Genomic DNA, 21,427 nt, shown 5'->3' on the forward strand with positions numbered 1-21,427 from the left:
ATTGATTTTTCTAAATGAGGGAAATTAATTTTCTTCTTAATTATAAGAGATTTATATTCTCTTCCCCAAAAGGGGATAAACAAATTAAGTGTATTATATATGGTATACCTATCAGTAAATCATCTGTATATTATTTTACTAGCTAAAAGGCTAAAAGAGTTGTCCAAAATATTTAATTTTATGGCATATAGTTATGGATATTTTATCTGGATATTGAGATTCATAATTTTTGAGCATAGCTCTTGTAATATATAACTAAAAAACAAAACTAATACATAGACCAAAGGCACTCATAGTTGGTCTTTTATTCTGACTATATTTTTCTTGTACCTGGAAATTCAAAAAACTGCAGGGCACAGCAGTCGTCTGGTGATGAACTTCATCAGACTCAGTGCTATGTCACTGGGTGCTATGGTCAGTGTCAGGGATTGCCACCTGGTTAATTCATCTAATGGTAATGATGATAATAACATGAAATGTACACTCAGTATGTACTGAGTGCTTTACATAAATTAACTCATTCAATGATGACAACACACTCCTTTTGCGGGTACTGTTTTTATCTCTATTTCATAGGTAAGGAAACTGAAATCAGATACTCCATGGTTCGGGGGAAGTAAAGAGGCAGATCTGAACCCAGGCAAAAGCAGGCACCTACCAAAAACAGGCAGCTGAACACTGCCTTTTGATCATTTGGATGGTCAAACTTTACATTGGATAGCTAGCATATAAATGAAGGCTCAGACTCAAAAATAATAGCAGGTTCTTTTTTTTTTTTTTTGACAGGCAGAGTGGACAGTGAGAGAGAGAGACAGAGAGAAAGGTCTTCCTTTGCCGTTGGTTCACCCTCCAGTGGCCGCCGCGGCCGATCCGATGGCAGGAGTCAGGTACTTATCCTGGTCTCCCATGGGGTGCAGGGCCCAAGCACTTGGGCCATCCTCCACTGCACTCCCTGGCCACAGCAGAGAGCTGGCCTGGAAGAGGGGCAACCGGGACAGAATCCGGTGCCCTGACCGGGACTAGAACCTGGTGTGCCGGCGCCGCAAGGTGGAGGATTAGCCTAGTGAGCTGCGGCGCCGGCCAAATAGCAGGTTCTTACATGGTACCTGCTCTGCACAAGGCACTTTAAATATATCAAGTCATCTATTTTCAACACACTCCCAAGAGTTAGATATACCTGTTATTTTTAGAGTTTTATTAATTATTTGAAAGGCAGAATTATAGAGAAAGAGGGAGAGGCAGAGAGAGAGAGAGAGCGTGCTTTCATCTGGTGATTCACTCTCCAAATGGTTGCAATGGCCCAGGTAGGACCAGGCCCAAAATGAGGAACCTGAGCTACATCCAGGTCTCCCATGTGGGTGGCAGTGGTCCAAACACTTCGGACATTTTCCACTGCTTTCCCAGGTGCATTAGCAGGAAGCTGGATGAGAAGTAGCAGCTGGGACTTGAACCCACACTCATACGGAGTGTTGGCTTATATGGGATGCAGGTGTTGCATGTGGTGGTTTAACTCACTGTGCCACAACACCAGGCCCAAGGTAGATACGCCTTTTATTTCTACTTCATAATTGCAGAACCTGAGGCACAGGGAAATTTGTCTACAATTACTATTGTAATAGAAGCAGACTTTGAACTTGGTCTGACTGAAGAATTTATGTTCTTTCCCATTATGGGATATTGTGTTCTGTTCTGTAGACTTAAGATCCTAAGTAATATGTAAGAAAACTCAGGTATGGTAGCTATGTAAAAGAAAAGGAGGAGGAGGAAACATAGAAAATGTCTATTAAAAGTTAAGATTCAACAAACATGGAATAAATTTGTAAACTTTTGAATACATAACAATAATAAATGGACACTCAAAAATTTAATCTGCATCGATTCACTTGTTTTAGTTAGTACTTGTTATGTGTGGAATAACTTCTAATTCATATGTTGAAGTCCTAACCCCAACTACTTCTTAATATGACCTTATTTGGAGATAAGAGTCTTTACAGAGGTAATCAAGTTAAAGTGATGCTATGAGGGTTGACCTTAATGCAATGTGACAGTATACTCAAAAAGGAGGAAATCTGGACACAGACAGGGAAGGTAATGTAAAGAGATAAAGGGGGAAGAAGGCTATTCACAAGGCAGAGAGAAGGCCTGGAACTGACAGTTCTTAGAAAAAAACAACAACCTTGTAACCACCTTCTAAAATAATATAACTATTTGCAGACCTGTAGCCTCCAGACTGTAAGGCAATAAATTTCTGCTCTTATTTAAGCCATCCAGCTTGTGGTACTGTTATAACAACCCTAGCAAACTAATATAGCACTCAAGATTAAAATGAGCAGAGGGGCAGGTGTTTGGTAAATGCTAAGACACTGCTTACATATCTGCATCCCATATCAGAGTGTCTGGTTGCAACCTGATGCCTCTGCTTTCAATTTAGATTCCTGCTAACTTGCAGCAGGGAGATAGCAGATGGTGGCAAAGTACTTTGGTCCCTGCCACCCAAGTAGGAGACCTAGAATAGAGTTCCAGGCTCTTGGCTTCAGTCTGGCAAAGCTCTCTGGCTATTGAAGTCATCTGGGGAGTGAATCAGCAGATGGAAGATCTCTCTCTTTCTGTCTCTATCTTTCAAGTGAAGTGAAAGTCAATAAATTTCTTAAAAATTAGCAGAAAATAATTTTTAAATAGCCAGACTGAAATGCCAGAAATTAATGAAAAGGTCCAGGACAACTCATGGACTCCAGGAAAGTCTAGCTAGCCTTTTAGTACTCATATAGGTAGCCATCATCCAAAAAAAAAAAAAAAAAACAAAAAAAAAAACAAAAAAAAACAAAACAAAAACAAAAACAAAAAAAAAACAAAGCAGGCTGAGCTTTCAATATTTCACAGGGAACTCATATCTGACTATTTTGAACTGCAACACTACTCTTCTTCCACTTTCAGACTCCAATCAAAACACTGGCTCTTCTTGGGTCTGCAGCCTTTTGCCTTTCAGCCTGGAATTTATATCATTGACTCTCCTGATTCTCATGCATGTGAACCCACAGTAGAAGTACACATTGACTGTACTGGGTCTCCAACTTTCTGATTCTAGATCTTGGGGCTTGGCAGCCTCCATAGTCAGTGAGTTAATTCCTCACAATAAATCTCTTTCTATGTATGCACCCATTAGTTCTTTAAGTAAAGCTCAGTGTCAGAGCCTGCTGTATAGCATATCAAGTATTTACACTTCCTAATTGGGCCAAACTGAAATGAGCACATTGTAGACTCTCAAAAGGACTTATTACATGGAGAAAAAAATGAAAGAGTAGTTACAACTTCTGTGATAAAGTACCATTTAAGAAAAGAAATCTTTGCCTCAACCTGTTTATTCTATTTTGAAACTGGATTAGGGTAAAACTCTCATGTTAGCCATCAGTAGTACATTCGAGAACGGTGAATAGACTATCATTTAAAGTTGGATTTTTTTTAGATTTGTTTACTTGAGAGGCAATTACAGAGAAGGAGAGTGACACAACAGGCCTCCGATTCACTGTTCACTCCCCAAATGGCCCCTATGGCAGGAGCTGGGGCTATCCGCAGCAGCCCAGAGCCAGGAGTCTCTTCTGAGTCTCCAGAGTGGGTGCAGGGGTCCAAGCACTTGGGCCACTTTCTGCTGCTTTCCCAGGCTATTAGCAGAGCTGGATTAGAAGAGGTGCATCCTGTACAGGAACCAGAGCGCCCATGGGAATCCAGCGCTGCAGAGAATGGCTTCGCCTACCGCGGGGCAGCATCCGCCAAAAATGGTGGATGTTTAGTGACAGAAAATGGCATGTGCAGAGTGCTGGGCAAGGACTTGGCACTTTTGCAGGGGGCGGTACTGGAAGCGGAAGCCGTGTGTGCTACATCCTCCACCGGAAGCGGAAGCAGTGTGCGCCTACATCTTCCGGAAGGCGAGTGGCCCGGCAGGCAGGTAGGCTGGAGTCGTTGCTTTGTGTCCCACCCGGCGGACATGAATCCGTTAACCAAGGTGAAGCTGGTGAGAGAGTTGAGTGAAAGGGAAGCTGGCATGGTGCCACCTAAGGTGTCCTGGCACTCCATGTACCGGGACAGCGCTTGGGTCTTCGTGGGAGGGCTTCCGTATGAACTGACTGAAGGAGATATACTCTGTGTGTTCTCGCAGTACGGGGAGATCGTTAACATTCATCTCGTGCGGGATAAGAAGACAGGGAAGTCTAGGGGGTTTGGTTTCATCTGCTATGAAGATCAGAGGAGTACGGTTTTGGCCGTTGACAATTTTAATGGAATCAAGATCAAGGGAAGAACTATCCGGGTAGATCACGCGAGCAACTACCGCCCGCCTCGGGATTCAGAGGACATAGACGACGTCACCAGGGAGCTGCGGGAGAAGGGCTGCGGGCCCCAGGTCCCCTCAGCGAGTTCATCTGGAGGCTCCAGGAACGAAGCGCTGCCACCGCAGCCCAAGCTAGAAAAAGGGATGGGAGAAGACCAACGGGAGGACTGCTATAGGAGTTACGGAAGTGAGGGCCAGGCGATGCCGCGACAGAGACCTGACTTCCAAAGGGAAAGACGCCCCAGGAACCAGTGAACATACCAAGGTAAACTTTGAGTCTAAAGAGGGCAGAAGTCCCAACCAAGGCGCCCCGTGGGAGGATCCAGATTCTGGGACCCGCTCAAAGCAGAAGTTGGAGAGGCAAGGGCAGAGTTCAGACACATCATTGCCCATTGAAGGCACAGCTACACCAATTCCCCAATCCCTGTGACCACAGGCCAGAACAGGGTGCTCAGATCCTCATTCTGAGATGAAGTGTGCTATTTAAAATAGTTTGTGGGTTGAAACCTGTTATTAACTTTATAGTTACTTTTTTAAAAAAAGTTGGAGGCATAATTTTTCTTAGGATGTGAACATTTTTTTTTCCTACAACTGTTCAAAATTTCATCTATAGTGGAAATTACATTACAGTATTTGCATGGCTCTTTTGGTAAACCTCTTGAAATTGTGGTGCCTAAGATTTTAAGAATGGCTCCATGTAGTGGTTCACCATGTTGTCACTCCCTCCTATAGGGTTCTGCTTTCATATTGTCATTTTCTGTGTAACAGGATGTGTAAAAGGTCAGGAGCTCTGTCTTGGGTCATCTCTCTATTCTTTCATACTTCTAATTATCTTAGGCCATGATGAGAGAAGGCCAGTGAGCATTGTGGTAACTTACTGCTATCATACAATTTAAAAAGGCACAAAAGTTATTTAAGCTTTTTTTTTTTTTTTAAGTTTTCACCCAACTGTATCTTTATCTAGTGATAAAGTCAAGAACAAAGAATATGGAAAGCAGTATCAGTTGAAATACATGACTGGCCAGTGCCTCGGCTCACTAGGCTAATCCTCCACCTGTGGCGCTGGCACCCCGGGTTCTAGTCCCGGTTGGGGTGCCTGTTCTGTCCCGGTTGCTCCTCTTCCAGTCCAGCTCTCTGCTGTGGCCCGGGAAGGCAGTGGAAGATGGCCCGAGTGCCTGGGCCCTGCACCCACATGGGAGACTGGGAGGAGGCACCTGGCTCCTGGCCTCAGATTGGCACAGCGCACCGGCCATAGCGGCCATTTGGGGGGTGAACCAACGGAAGGAAGACCTTTCTCTCTGTCTCTCTCTCTCTCTCACTGTTTAACTCTGCCTGTCAAAAAAAAAAAAAAAAAAAAAAAGAAATGCATGACTAATCATGGTAGATTAAAAAGAGTGTCTCTTATAGAATGTTCTTGTTATTTTCTGTGTAGATTTACATCTATGTAGTTATAGGTATGCACATGTGAAAAATCTTAAAAGGCATATTTTATTCTCTCAGAAAAGTTATATGCTGGAGATCTTAGGATGTGTGAAATAATATGTAGCATAATTGGAAATGCAAAGTATTTCCTGGATTCTATTGGTGTTTGATGTGTGATTGATGAGAAATTCTTTCCTCTTTGTAATCTCATATTTTGTTTATAGACAAAACTGCATTTGTGAACTTACAAAGTTGCTACTTAGGAAGTTAACTTTAACATTTTGAAAACTTCCTGTCCAATTTAAATAACAAAAACTGTCAAGAGTCTAATATGTTGAATGATTTTGAATAGTGTGGTTTAGGACCAATTATTCTGTATGCAAAAAATCTATTTGGTTTAAAACTTTCCATAAAGAAAAATACATAAATAAAATCTCTACTAATTTTATTCTACTGTACACAAAAGTTGCAAGTATTATAAGCAATGGGAGTATTGCTAATCAGCATTTACTTAAGATGATATTTGCTGTAGTAGGTATTTATTATGAGTTTTAAAGATCTTTCTTAATTGTATCTTTTAAAATTAACTAAAATAGAAAAAGTTTTTAACCCATTTAGCAGAAGTAAACTTTTCATTTTCTTAGTTTTTTTTAATTTTTACTTTTATTTGACAGGTAGAATTATAGACAGAGAGAGACAGAGAAAGGTCTTCCTTCCATTGGTTCACTCCCCTAATGGCCGCAATGGCCAGCGCAGCATGCTGATCTGAAGCCAGGAGCCAGGTGCTTCCTCCCAGTCTCCCATGTGGGTGCAGGGCCCAAGCACTTGGGCCATCCTCCACTGCCCTCCTGGGCCACAGCAGAGAGCTGGACTGGAAGAGGAGCAACTGGGACTAGTACCCGGCGCCCCAACCGGGACTAGAACCCGGGATGCCAGCGCCGCAGGTGGAGGATTAACCTAGTGAGCCATGGCGCCGGAATGTTTTCATTTTCTCACATTTGCTTTTAGACATGTGTATGTGTATGCAAATTTTACATTGTTGTAGGTTATTTATCCATTTATTTATTCAAGAAGTATTTCTTAAGTGACTACTGAGAGTTGGGTACTGTGACTTAGAATTACAAAAATGAATATGACATGTTGGTTGACTAGAAGAGGTCATAATATTGTAGAAAGATGCCCATGTAAATTAATTTGGAAATATGTAAAGAGTTCTCTCTAAAGAGGATGAGTCAGTGGAACAAATGAGGGAAAGACTTGCAAGTAGGGCTTCTGACAGGTCCAAGATTCAGAAGAGATGCAAGATGCTCTGTGGGAGCAGAGAATCATGCATAAAAGCAGTGAGAAATGAGATTGTTGAGAAAAGACTTTCTTGCATTCTATGCAAATGAGTTGAGCTTTGCAGCTTTCAAAGCATTGATGATTTTAAGTAGATACTGATATTACCAGAAAAATGAGTGTTTTTTGAAATAGCAGGTAATGAGAAAGTAGAGGGTGTATTAGGATGGGAAGGAACTGGAAGCAGTTGAAGCAGTTGAAGTCAGCCAAAATTACAGGTTGAGAGGGTGACACTGAATTGAACTGTTAGGAAATTCTTGGTGACCTGACCCTGTATGGCTAAAAAGAAAAGTGGGAGAGAATACCAACTTGTATTAATAAGGGAGCAAACAGAAACAGAAACTTCAAATTTTGTCTTTATTTTTTATAGCAGTGTACATATACTTTGCCTCATTTTAATAGCTGCCTAGCATGCCATTCAGTGAATATAGAAAAATTTAGAAAGCATGTGGAAGTATTTTTCCTTAAAATAGTAGTACATTGAGCATGTCTGTGCATATATTTATTTTGATGTTGTTTTTGTATTATTTACATAGGATAAAGTCTCGGGAACTGAGTCATTGGATTTAAGAGCATGAATGTTTTTTGTTTCTTCCCACACATTTATTGTCATATATACATATTGCATTAGGGAATTGGATGCAGTATTATACAGTTTGGTGAGTGAAATAAAATGACAGAATTCTGAGTTGACTCAATGAGTATGAGTAGATAAAATGTGCATTCAGTCTGAGTCTAATTGTTTTCCTCTTATACAATCCATTTGAAATAAAGGTTGTTGTAGAGTTAGTGATACTCTGAGCTTAAATGGTTTCTTGACATCATAGTAATATTGCTTTGATAGTACACATATCTTCTGTTTAGAATTCTGAAAGGAGGAGTAATATACTTGTTTCATCATATCTTGGAAAACTAAGTTTTATTATTATTTCTGTTATGTGAAGATGAAATTGACTGTATCGTTAGTTCATCTGTGAGTTCTTGTTGACTTCTTGGATCACTTCACAGTAGAACCATTTCTGACTGGAAGAGCAAACAGGTTGTATTGTTGAGGCCTTATGTTTTATTGAGAAATTCATTTGTTGTCTACAATGTAAGACATTAAATAACCATAGTTTTTAAATTGAAGATAAGCTGCAAGTTAAGCAATACCTGTTATCAGAGATGATTGTTTTCCAAGAATACATAATTTTGGATACTTCCATTATGTAAAATTCAACAATTGGTACTGAAATAATTAAGTTGTTTTGACAGGCTTGATGTTGATTTTACTGTCTTTTTGCCCTTAGTGTTTTTCCCTTTCAGTTTGTATGAGAGGAAGAAGACACACGATACGCCTTTGGCTCATGTGTCTGAATATGGCTCCACAGGGAAGACTTGATATTGCTGAAGTGATTGCTTTTTAGAGACCTTTTATTTTGAGCAGCTGTCTGAACAGCCTTCATCTTGTTACATCACATGAGATATATCTCTGTAATAGGAAGAGAGAGATGACTGAGCACTAGCTTTTGACTAAAACTTAAAATTACAAAACCAAAAACAGAAATAAATGTCCCTGAAGTTATATTTTTGTAATATGTGACAGATACACAATAATTTTTATCCTACCTTTAAAGTATTCCTCTATCCCCTGGAGTTTTTTTGTTTTGTTTCATTCACATAGTCAAACTCTTTATTTGCCGTAGACTGTTGCATTATGGCTTAATAATTTGACCCTTTTTCCAGAGGCATCTCAAAGGACTCATCTACCAAAATAGATTTCGGGGCCTAACATTCTGAAAGTTAATTCAGTACTTCCTTTCCTATCATGTGTCTGTATGCAAATGAAGAGCCTCAGTTCATCAACTCATAATGTAATATGAGATAAATTATGCTTGCCTATCTAATTGTACTTGACCAGAGTACTTAGGCCTTGAGTCAAAACACAGCTTTATTTGTGAGATGAAGCAAGATGTAGCTTTTGGCCTGTAATACTGAAGTCAGCTGGGAAAGTGATGACAGTGTCAACACCTTGCAAGCATTCTTAGGGCCTTAGAGTTTAGAAAATCACACTGCTCTAAAAGTAGCAGTAGCATACTAAAATAACACATAATATTTCAAAGCTAAATTCAAGTGACTGCATTGGTTATGATTAATAGAAACTATATCAATTGGTTGTTTTAGCCATCATGCTGATTGGCTGAATTTATTAGTTGGTTTGGTATGTTCAAGAAATGATCCAAATTACCTTTTCAGTTCATTAACTAGTCAGAGAAAAAAATATTTTGATTTGTTGAGAGGCAGAAGTTTTTCCTTAAGAGAAAATGTTGGCCACCTAAAGTAAAACCTAAATGGAATTGCAGTATGTATTTTGAACTTTGACTCATTTGACCTTTTACTGAAGGTCATTTTTTGACCATAAATTCATAAAAGATAATTTATTGCTGTTAGGAGTTTTCTTTGCTCAGTGAGGATTTCATATTTTTTCCTATAAACATGTTTTGAAAGAATAGCATGTAATAGATAAAATTATGGAAACTAATATAGGGGGAATCTGGATTGTACTCGAAAAAAGATACTGATAATACATAAGAGCATAAAGGCTAGACAATACTCAAGGGATGTGACATTTCTTTGATGATTTGGTCGTTATGATGAGATGGGTTTCGAAGGAGGAGAACTCTCCCTTGACCGGGCTTTTCTTTGGGGTCTGCTTAAAGATATGTTTGCTAGCTGGAAGTTTGAGTAACCCTATTTTACAATGCCTTCTCATATTTAAATTCTGCGTAGTTGAATATGATTAAATAAACCTGAACATGGATTGGACTTGTATTGGGAGCTAAATTGGCAAGAGCAGAAATAGATTTGGATCTGACATTTTTATATTTTGTATAGATAACTTATCAAAATTATTACTTCTCAGAAATTTTATTTGATTTAATATTTAATCAGTAATATTAAGAATAAAGATTTTATATTTTATGCTTCTTAACCGGATATTGTCAAAGGAATTAGTGTGATTTCTGTCCTTAGCAATCTTAGTAAGTAGTGATTAGCAGATAACATGGTAAATTATTGAAGTAGTATAGGAATGTCTCAACAAAGCCTTGTGTTAAAAATGCTGAAGAATTTATTGTGTAAAGAATTTCCACAGGTTTTGTTGTAGTTTTATTTCTACAATGCATTTGACCCATTTCTGGAATGTTCTCTCAGCTTCTTGTTTTTTATCTAACAATATTTTTATCTAACAATATTTTTCAATATTTATGTTACTACTAATACAGGAAAAAAAGAGATCATTGTTAACATTAAAATATTAGTGAAATTTCAAAGGTGGAAGACATTATCTTTTCCTATTTTTCTTTATGTGTACTGTTTCTAATGTTGTGTTCCTGGCAGAGTAAGCACTCTTTTGGGAAATAAGTTTATTGAATAGCCAAGTAATTTTTCACATAAAACAAACAAAGGTAGTGCCATCTGGGCTAATCTTTTAAAATTCTAATTACACTGATTTGATCACTAGGTATGAATTATCACACTGTATCCCATTCCCATAAATATTTATAACTATGTCAATTAAAAATAAATTAAAAAAATCAGTACAACAGTAACTAACCCACCGTACTGACCAAGCAGAGCTTATCCAATTTGATTCATTCTATCTATCTATCTATCTATCTATCGATCTATCCATTTTTCATATACATATTCAGTGTAATGAGGTATATGCTTTCTTTTTCCTTTGGTTGTGAATGGGAGTTGTCAGTTTTTTTTTTTTAATTTTATCTATTTATTTGAAAGAGCTACAGAGATAGATACATTGAATCTATCTTCCGTTTGCTTGCTCATTCTCATGGCTACAATGGCCATAGGTGGGCTGTTCCAAAGCCAGGAGCCAGGAGCATCCTTTTGGCCTCCCAAGTGAGTGGCAGGGGCTTCTGCTGTTTTCCCAGGTACATTAGCAAGAAGCTGGATTGGAAGTGGAACATCCCACATGGGATGCTAAGGTCCAGGTGGCAGTTTAACCTGCTGTGTCACGCCTGTCCCCCAGACTTTGATTTTAATAGTTTAAAATAAAGACTAAGATGCAGAGGCCGGCATCCTGGTATAGTAGGGTAAGGCTGGCACCTGTGATGTAGGCATCCCATATGGGCATCTGTTTGTGTGCTGGCCACTTCTCTTCCAAGCCAGCTCTCTGCTAATGAGCTGGGGAAAGCAATGGAAGATGACTCAAGCTTGGGACCCTGCTATCCTCGTGGGAGACTTAGCAGAAGCTGCTTGCTCCTAGCATCAGCCTGGCCTAGTGCTGGCCATTGTGATCCTCTGGGGAGTAAACCAGCAGATGGAAGATCTCTCTCTCTCTCTCTCTTTCTCTATCTCCCTCTCTATCTTTCTTTCTCTCTTTGTAACTCTGACTTTCAAGTAAATAAATCTTTTTTAAAAAGTTAGATATATAACATTTATGTTTCCTTTACTATTTTATTTTATTACTTAGTTATTTTAAGATTAAAAGATTTCCATTTCCTGTAGTCCTACCTTATGATCCAGCCATCCCACCCCTGGGAATTTACCCCAACCAGAAGAAAACAGTATGAAAGAGTTATCTGTACCTAGCAGCACAATTCACAATAGCTAAGATATGGTATCAGCCCAGATGTCCATCAACTGTTGACCAGATAAAGAAATCATGGTATATATACACTATGGAGTACTACTCAGCTGTATAAAAAAATGAAATCTTGTTATTTGCAACAAAATGGATGCATTTGGAAACCATTACATTTAGTGAAATAAGCCAGTCCCCAAAAGAGAGGTATCCTATGTTTTCCCTGAACTGAGGTAACTGAGTACCTGAAATGTGATGTTTTGGAGTGAAATAGACATTTTGAGATTGGATGATTGTTTACAGCCCTTGACTCCTCCCTTGAGAGACAGTGTGTGTGTTTTTTTTTTCCCTCTTTATAATATTTGTTGCATTCTTTAGCTTAGTGTAGGGTTAATTATATGATTTAATAAACTGAATATAGATCTTTGTAAAAATTAACAGTGGGAATATGAGAAGGAGGAGGAGGAAGGATTAGACTGTGGGTGGGAGGGAGGGTAGGAGGGAAGTATCACTATTTTTCTAAATCTATATATGAAATATATGAAAACTTCTATAACTTAAATAAAATTAAAAATATATCTATTTCTAAAATATATAATAGAAATAATATAGCAACAAAATTTAGACTTAGATAATATGAGCATTTTTCTTAAAAATGACAGTGTGATTTATTAGTTAATTGATTATGAGTTATTAAAAAGTCAGTAATATCTGAACTTGCATAGTGTAAAATTAAACTGTCACATATACAATTTAAAAGTTATTTTATTCATCTTTTACTTACAGCTGTTATCAACAGAGAAAGTAAAGTAAAACATACTTACCTAGGAAATCATTAAAATTGGAAAATCAGATGTTCATGTATTACAGAGAGTCCCCAATGTATGATGGCCCAAGTTTGATTTTTTTTTTATTTTATGATAGTGCCAAAGTGATATGCATTCAGTAGAAACTGATTTTGAGTGTTAAGGTTTTGCTAGGCTATCAGTTTGCCATACGATACTCTTGTGATGTTGTATGGCAGCAGTGACCCATAGCTCACTTAACCAACCCTTTAGGGCACTGATTTGATACATTATGAGGTTTATTAAGCTACATGTGTTAAATGCATTTTCAACTTAGCGATATTTTCAATTTCATTGTGGGTTTATTGACAATGAAAGTCCATTCTTAGTTGAGGCGCATCTGTAATTTGTTTTCATTTACCTGTGTTCAGATTTCTGCTGTTTATCCAGGGTCAAGTCTATGCATGTATAATTAAATAGATAAAGGAAGGAAAGGTTTTCTAGTTGAACCAAACTCCTGTCATCAGTTTTCTGTAAGTTATTTACGTAATTGACTTACGCTAGTTTCTTTCTGTTGCTGTCTGTAGCAGATGATTGCTTCAATTTTCTATTTACCTAGAGTGATCTTGATCATATGTTTTCTGTAAAGGTTTTCTTTAAGGTAGGGTTACAAAATCTGTGCAAAAATCTGAAACAATGTTCCTGGTATCGATAATTTAGCATCTTTGCAGAAATCCTGTAATAATTCATTTGGAAAATACATTTGTCAGTATAAAATACTCTTTCAAAAGCAGAATGTTCCATAAGAAAAAACAATTAGGCAGTCCCTTGAAGAAAATACTGTTAAATAATGTGTTATGGAAATAGGTATTATTTTTCTTATTTTTGTGATTTTTTGACATGAATTTTCATCAGAGAAACCATTTCAAAACAGAATAGCATCAGAAGTAATCAGTGCAGAAATGCTTCTGTTGAGGACTAGGGAAAAAGGCGCCAAATGAAGCGCTCATCCATGTTTGCAAAAATGTTTTCATCCCCAGGAGGCTTGTAGCATTTGGTGTTTCTGGAAAGCTACAGGAGAAGTGGTTCTGGAGGGGAATGTTTTGCTAACTAATGTTCCCTAATGGCAGCAGACCCTCAGAAAAGAACTGATGGTTGAAAGTGATGATTGATACCATATTCTGTGTATTATTGCTATGTTTTCTAAAACTTAGTGTGACGTGTACATAATTAGTAGCCCATTGTGGTAAAACCTACCTTATGAATACTTATTGTTAAAGGTCTGTGAAGGAAATATACAAGTTTTTCCCTTAGAAAACAACAAGAATGGGTTTCTTAAAATGATACAACTATTTTGAAATATCCTTGACCAGGTCATTGCAATGGGAGAGCACATTGTAGGAATGTTTGGGCAAAGTGCTTGACACAGTAGGACACAGCAAAGATGATTTTGAAATGTTTTCTTGCATTTGTTGCCCAGACACTCCTTGTTGGCCATTTTGCATCCATGTCTGGAGTGTTTAAAACACTGTGATACAGGTTTCTGATTCCGTGCTGGGCAATTATGGGTCGGTAGTAAATGACCTGTCTTATTGTGTAGATAACTTCTGGGAGCTCCCCTTTTATTGACAATACTTTTGTGAAGCAAATGGCATTCCTGTAGGTTAATAATAAAGACTGGAGGTCCCTTGTTCATTAGACATGCAGCTATAAATTGGGTAACATAGCTCTAGAAATATATTTGCAATATGTTCTCTTTGCACAATTTGCATACAAATACTGCCATTCCTATTTACTCAAATTAGTCATTATAATAGAGTACACATAGACTCTTGTGGACTCCTGTGACCTTTGATTGGCACTCATTTTAGCAACAATTGCCATCTTTATCTTTGGCAATTACATTTCAAGGTAGTAAAGTACTTTTTAATATTTTGAAATTTCTTTTTATAACTTGAATTTTCAGTTGCAGACCATCATTCACTTGGGGAGACTTACCATGTTGAGGACTTTCAGTTGCTCCTCTAAAAGGAAAGCTTCACTCGAACAGATGTCATTCTCTTATAGTTAGGAGAGAAAAAGCAGCTACTTCCATCTTTTGACTTAAGCCACAAGAACCTCAAATGAAGGAAACAGAGGCTAATATTCTGAGGCCTTTAAAAAACACACAAATGACATGAGAGCTTAATCCTACTCCTAGTAACAGAATGTAGTACTTCCTATATCTTTGTTGTAAGAGTTGTTAATTTATTAATACGGAAGCCTTGAGGTAGATATTGTTCATATCTTGGATAGTTGAGAAAAAGAAAGCAAGACAAAGTAAAAACTTTCATTAATCACTCTATAGGAAGGTGCTTGCACTAAAATTTGGTACCAAAGTCAATCTTTAGCTACCATATTTTCTTACAGGCTTCAAACTATGATGTCTTTTCTGTAGACATTTCCTTCGGTGGTTTTGTCTAACATTGTTCCTTTGAGTAAACATTTGGGCAAACATAAAAATGATTTTTTTATTCTTCTTTATTGGAGCTTTATACTTTTGATAAGTTGCCCTAAACCTTTGTTTCTGGCCTGCCTTTGAATCAACAGTCACAAAATATGAAAAAGGCTGAACTTTTAATACTGTCATTTTTAGATCTCCAAAAAAATTTGTTATAAGATATGACCTATATCATTCTTAGGGATTCCATTGAATGATGAGCTCAGCTACTTGAAGAAATCATTTTTACTTTCTCCTTTAATACTAATTATCATCAAATCAAGAAACACTGATTTATTTTGTGGTGTTACTCAAATAAAAGGAAATTTACACTTGTAAAATGTGTTTTATATCTTAGCCCATTGTCTATTATGAACAAACCCTGTAAAATTTTGTGGGTTATCACTATTTTCTAAATTGAACTTATTTTCAAAATCAGTAAATACTGTGTTATCATTGTCATTGTCTTAAAATATTTTTAAAAAACTAGTTAAGGGTGTGCAGCTGAATCTGGAATTTAACAAATTATAAAGGGAAGGAGAAATGACTTCTTGATTGTTAGATCAAATGCAGTTGAATTTTGACCTACATGTGATGGCCTTGTCCTCAGTTAATGACTAGAGTGATCTATTTTTTGTTGATTTTTTTTTGCCACTTTAAAGATCGATTTTTGCCTTATTGCTTAGGTTGTCATGTAGTTTATTTGATTTCTGTCATTGAAAGATAAAGGATTTCTCACCAGTCAAGGCTGTGTTTCAGGTAAACATAGACAATAAGGACATTAGATAATTCAGTTAAAGAAATCACTGATATTAAGGAATATAACTTTTTTAGTATTTCATTATATCAGGTTGGCTATTATATTGGCCAAATTTTGTAAATCACTATTTGCATAGTACATTTTAGATGGTGCTTCATATGTGGGGATGACCTGGATTCTTTAACAAGTCAGACAAAGACTCTTAAAGCTTATGTTTTATAATCTTAGACAGAAAAAGCCAGCATAACTTTTTTTTTTTTTTTTTTTTTTGACAGGCAGAGTGGACAGTGAGAGAGAGAGAGAGAAAGGTCTTCCCTTTGCCGTTGGTTCACCCTCCAATGGCCGCCGCGGCCCGCGCACTGTGGCCAGTGCACCGCGCTGATCCGATGGCAGGAGCCAGGAGCCAGGTGTTTTTCCTGGTCTCCCATGGGGTGCAGGGCCCAAGCACCTGGGCCATCCTCCACTGCACTCCCTGGCCACAGCAGAGGGCTAAGCCAGCATAACTTTTAAAGGTAAATTTAAAAAATAAATCTGTTTATATGTGGAAAAGAATAGTGATAACTGCGTTCTGTGGCATGTAGGACTGTTTAAGAGTGTTTAACAAAGAGGTTTAGGAGGCAGTTACCCTGCCTTCTAGCCAGCCAAAGATAATTCAATGATGGTGTGCGTTTTCAAGAGAAGTTAAGAAAGAGAAGAACATGACTGTTAGTAAGCTTTATCTGAGTGAGATAAGAAAGGCATTTTAAGATTAGCCTAGAACATGGGAAAATATGGGTACAGTGATATGCTAGTGCTGGCGGCCAAGTACAGTGAGGACCTACCAATGAATACAAATAATGAAACACATAGAAGGTGCATGTGAAAACTGAAGACTCACGTTAATTTTCTGAAAGAAGTCTTTTAATGAAGTCAGAGTGCTGTGAGAGTCATGTTTACACCTAGAAAAATATATTGAATGAATTAGGTTTAAATTCAGGTGTCATCCTATAACAAACTAGCCATTAAGTGTATTCTAGAGTACTTTCTTAACCTCTGTCTGAAGTACCTGGGAAACACTCATTAAAATTTCATTTATACTTGGTGATAGGCAGATTATTCCCAAGAATGTTGTCTAAATGCTGCTGAGAAATGTAATTTGACTGGCAAATTAATGGTTTCTGGTGATCTTAATGTTAACATAACATTTGGAAGCATTGCTCATCAGGGGTGCAATATTGTGTTTCACAAGATGCATGAGACAAAGGCACTTAATGAGTTTTGGCTGTGCTGCACATATTGTGCACAATTCTGTTCAAACTGTTACAGGCTTCCTGCCAAGATATGTAGGAGAAATTGCCGAAAAGATTAGTAGAAGAAATGGTCCCATCCCTGCTGTGTACCCTTGTGATTGGTTTGTCAACAGTTGGAGGAAATTTTGGTATAGAGTGTAAACAATTAGTGTCAGTTCATAGGAAGGCTGGTCCCCTCAATAAGATTTATGAGAAAGGAAATACATTTGGTTCTTGACTTAATGATAGGATTAAGTCTGATAAACCTTCATCGATGGAAAAATACCATAAGTTGAAAATACGTTAATACACCTAGCCTACTGAACTTCAGAGCTGAGCAACACAGTATGCTTTAGACTGTTGGGCATTTACCCTTGTGATCACTGGGCTGACTGATTGTCTTCAGTTTGCTGATGCTGCCCAGCATTGTAAGAGAATTTTGCACTGCTTATTGCTAGCTTGGGAAAAGATCAGAATTTAAATTCAAAGTACAGTTTCTACTGCATAAGTATGCCTTACACATCATGGTAAAGTCGAAAATTGTACATCAGACCATCAAAAGTCAAGGACTATGTAGTGACTCTATAGTGTTTTATTATTTCCTTCTTTATGATTAATGAGGGTTTTAATAGGTAATGGCTACTCCCAATATTCATTATTCACGCTTATTCACATTTTAAATAAATATTTCCTGTAATAAATTCCACTTGATATATGAGTCCTTCTAGAAAATGAGATGGCTACATGCATTCAAAATTTAATATTCCATTTCTGTACATAACTAAAACAAAATTATTCATATCTTCATTAAATTTTAAACATATATAAATAACAATTAAAATGTTGTCCATTAGTAATCTTTAACTGAAAAGTAGCAAAGGCTGGTATCCTACATGGTCTACTATTTGGAGGACATACTTTTACAGATGTTATTACTGAGTTGAAGCTTTGCACAATGGAAAAATATATCATCAATAAAATTGTAAACATACAACTGAAATAGTTTTATTAAAATCTTTTTTGAAAATTCTTTAACATGTTTTATTTGCTGATTCACATTTTTGTCATATATTTTATTTGAAAGAGTCATCCTGTTGAGTGAAATAAGCTGGGCCCAGAAAGAAAAATATCACATATTCTCTTATATGTGGGGGCTAAAATATAAAAAACAAATAGTAAAAATAAATTCCTGTGCGTACAAATATTGCTTCTAATACAATTTTGTAACCAGAAACCTTTTACTTAAGGTATACAAACTTCATGCATTTCATGAATACAAATTTAGGAACATAGTGATTCTTCCCACCCTACCCACCCTCCCACCTACACTTCCACACTTCTTCCTCCTCCCACTCCTATTCTCATTCTTATTTTTTACTAACATTTACTTTAAATTAATTGATACACATAAGATTAAACCTACATTAAGTAAATAGTTTAACAAATGGTATAAAAAAAAACTGTTCCTCAGCCATCAAGACAAGGGATGTTCAATGTTGTCGCAGCTCTAAGTGTCAATTTCACATCTATAGATAGAATATCTTTTAGGTTACATATAAGGCAATATATGGAATTTGTCCTTTTGAAGCGGGCTTATTTCACTAAGTATAATTTATTTATTTATTTATTTTTGACAGGCAGAGTGGACAGTGAGAGAGAGAGACAGAGAGAAAGGTCTTCCTTTTACCGTTGGTTCACCCCCTAATGGCCGCCGCGGCTGGCGTGCTGCGGCTGGTGCTTCATGCTGATCCGAAGCCAGGAGCCAGGTGCTTCTCCTGGTCTCCCATGCGGGTGCAGGGCCCAAGGATCTGGGCCATGCTCCACTGCACTCCTGGGCCACAGCAGAGAGCTGGCCTGGAAGAGGGGAACCAGGACAGAATCCGGCGCCCCGACTAGGACTAGAACCCGGTGTGCCGGCGCCGTAGGCAGAGGATTAGCCTACTGAGCCTCGTCGCCAGCCTAAATATATTGTTTTCAAGTTGCATCTATTTTGTTGCAAATGACAAGATTTCATTTTTATTTTACTGCTGTATAGTATTCCATGGTGTACATATCCCATGATTTCTAATATCCAGTCTTCAATTGACAGACATTTGGGTTGATCCCATATCTTAGCTATTGTGAATTGAGCTGCAATAAACATGGGAGTACAGATAACTCTTTCATATACTGATTTCATTTCCCTTGCATAAATTCCCAGGAGTGGGATGGCTGGGTCATGTGATAGGTCTAGATTCAGAATTCTGAGGTATCTTTATACTGTCTTCCATATTGGCTGTACCAGTTTACATTACTACCAACAATGGATTAGGCTTCCTTTTTCCCCCACATCCTCGCCAGCATTTGTTGTTTGTTGATTTCTGTATGAAAGCCATTTTAATAGGAGGTGAAGCGAAACCTCCTTGTGGTTTTGATTTGTATTTCCCTAATGACTAGTGATTCTGAATATTTTTTCATGTGTCTGTTGGCCATTTGGATTTCCTCTTTTGAAAGAATGCCTGTTTAAGTCCTTTTATAAACTAGACTGTTTTGTTGTTGTTGAGTTTCTTGAGCTCTTTATATATTTTGGATATTAATCCTTTATCAATTGCACAGATTGCAAATAATTTCTCCCAATCTGTTGATTGCCTCTTCACTTTGCTGAGAGTTTCTTTTGCAGTGCAGAAGCTTCTCTGATGTAATCCCATTTGTCAATGTTGGCTTTGATTGCTTATGCCTCTGGGGTCTATTCTAAGACCTCTTTGCCTATGCTCATGTCTTGCAGGGTTTTCCCAATGTTCTCTAATAATTTGATGGTATCGGGACATAGGCTTAGTTCTTTGATCCATTTCGATTGGATTTTTGTGTAAGGTGTAAGGTAGGGGTCTTGCTTCATATTTCTGCATATGGAGACCCAGTTTTCCCAGCACCATTTGTTGAAGAGACTGTTTTTGCTGTGGGGATTGATTTTAGCTCCTTTGTCAAAGATAAGGTGGTTGTAGATGAGTGGGTTAATTTTTGGAGTTTCTATTCAGTTCTATAGGTCTACATATCTATTTTTTGCCAGTAACAGGCTGTTTTGATTATAGCTGCCCTATAGTGTGTCTTGAAATCTGGTAGTATTGTGATGCCTCTGGTTTTGTTTTTGTTGTATATGATTGTTTTAGCTATTCGGGGTCTCCAGTGTTTGTAGAAGTGGAGGAGCCAGGATTCGAACTGGTGCTCATATGAGATGCCTGTGGCAGTTTTACTTTCTATGCTACAGCGTGGGCCCTCAGAGCCATTTTCAATTTTAGATTTCTAACATTGTTTTTGCCAGGTCTAAGAAGCATGTCTTTTGGTATGGTGTTTTTTTTCTTTCTTTTTTTTTTTTTTTTTGACAGGCAGAGTGGACAGTGAGAGAGAGAGAGACAGAGAGAAAGGTCTTCCTTTTTTGCCGTTGGTTCACCCCGCAATGGCCGCTGTGGTTGGCGCACTGCGACCAGCGCACCGCGCTGATCTGAAGGCAGGAGCTAGGTGCTTCTCCTGGTCTCCCATGGGGTGCAGGGCCCAAGCACTTGGGCCATCCTCCACTGCACTCCCTGGCCACAGCAGAGAGCTGGCCTGGAAGAGGGGCAACCGGGACAGAATCCGGCGCCCCGATCAGGACTAGAACCCGGTGTGCTGGCACCACAGGCGGAGGATTAGCCTATTGAGCTGCAGCACCGGCTTGATTGGTATCGCATTGAATCTGTAAATTGCTTTCAGTAGTATAGACATTTTGATGCTGTTGATTCTTCCAATCCATGAATATGGGAGCTTTTTCCATTTTTTTGTGTCTTGTTCTGTTTCCTTAATGTTTTGTTATTCTCATTGTGGAGAACTTTGATGCCCTTAGTTAAACATATTCTAAGGTATTTAATTTTTTTGTAGCTATTATGAATGAGACTGATCTTAGAATTCTTTCTCTGGCATGGCATTGTTTGTGTCTATTGATTTTCGTGTGCTAATTTTATATCCTGCCACTTTACCAAACTCTTTTTTATGAGTTCCAATAGTCTCTCAATGGAGTCTTTGGGTCCCCTATATAGAGAATCATATCATCTGCAAATAGGGATAGTTTGACTTCCTCCTTCCACATTTATATCCCTTTTATTTATTTTTCTTGCCTAATGGCTCTGGCTAAAATTTCCAGAACTATATTGAATAGCAGTGGTGAGAGTGGGTATCTTTGGTTCCAGATCTTAGCATAATGGTTCCAGCTTTTCCCCATTCAGTAGGATGTTGGCCATGGGTTTGTCATAGAGCACCTTGATTGTGTTGAGTAATGTTCCTTGTATACCCACTTTGCTTAAGGTTTTCATCATGAAAGCATGTTGTATTTTATCAGATCCTTTCTCTGTATCTATTGAGATAATAATATGGTTTTTGTTCTTCAGTTTGTTAATGTGATGTATTACATTGACTTGTGAATGTTGCACCATACCTGCCTAGTAGGAATAAATCCC

General features: G+C 37.9%; 1 protein-coding gene across 27 annotated transcripts in view; it reads left to right on the forward strand.

The window, feature by feature from the left end:
- Positions 1–21,427, forward strand: part of LOC100347331 (RNA-binding motif protein, X-linked 2) — a 210,685-nt gene that overhangs the window by 44,486 nt on the left and 144,772 nt on the right. The window contains exon 2 of one of the 27 annotated variants that reach the window (XM_051859456.3): positions 3,842–4,589. The exons of the other annotated variants lie outside the window; for them this stretch is intronic. Coding sequence (XP_051715416.3) covers positions 3,983–4,579 — 597 coding nt within the window. The 5' untranslated portion in view covers positions 3,842–3,982 and the 3' untranslated portion in view covers positions 4,580–4,589. The remainder of the gene's footprint in view (positions 1–3,841; positions 4,590–21,427) is intronic. 27 annotated transcript variants of the gene reach the window in all.

Source organism: Oryctolagus cuniculus, chromosome 4 (genome assembly GCF_051225735.1).
Source record: "Oryctolagus cuniculus isolate XC-2025 breed Fujian yellow rabbit chromosome 4, ASM5122573v1, whole genome shotgun sequence".
NCBI classification, from domain to species: domain Eukaryota; kingdom Metazoa; phylum Chordata; class Mammalia; order Lagomorpha; family Leporidae; genus Oryctolagus; species Oryctolagus cuniculus.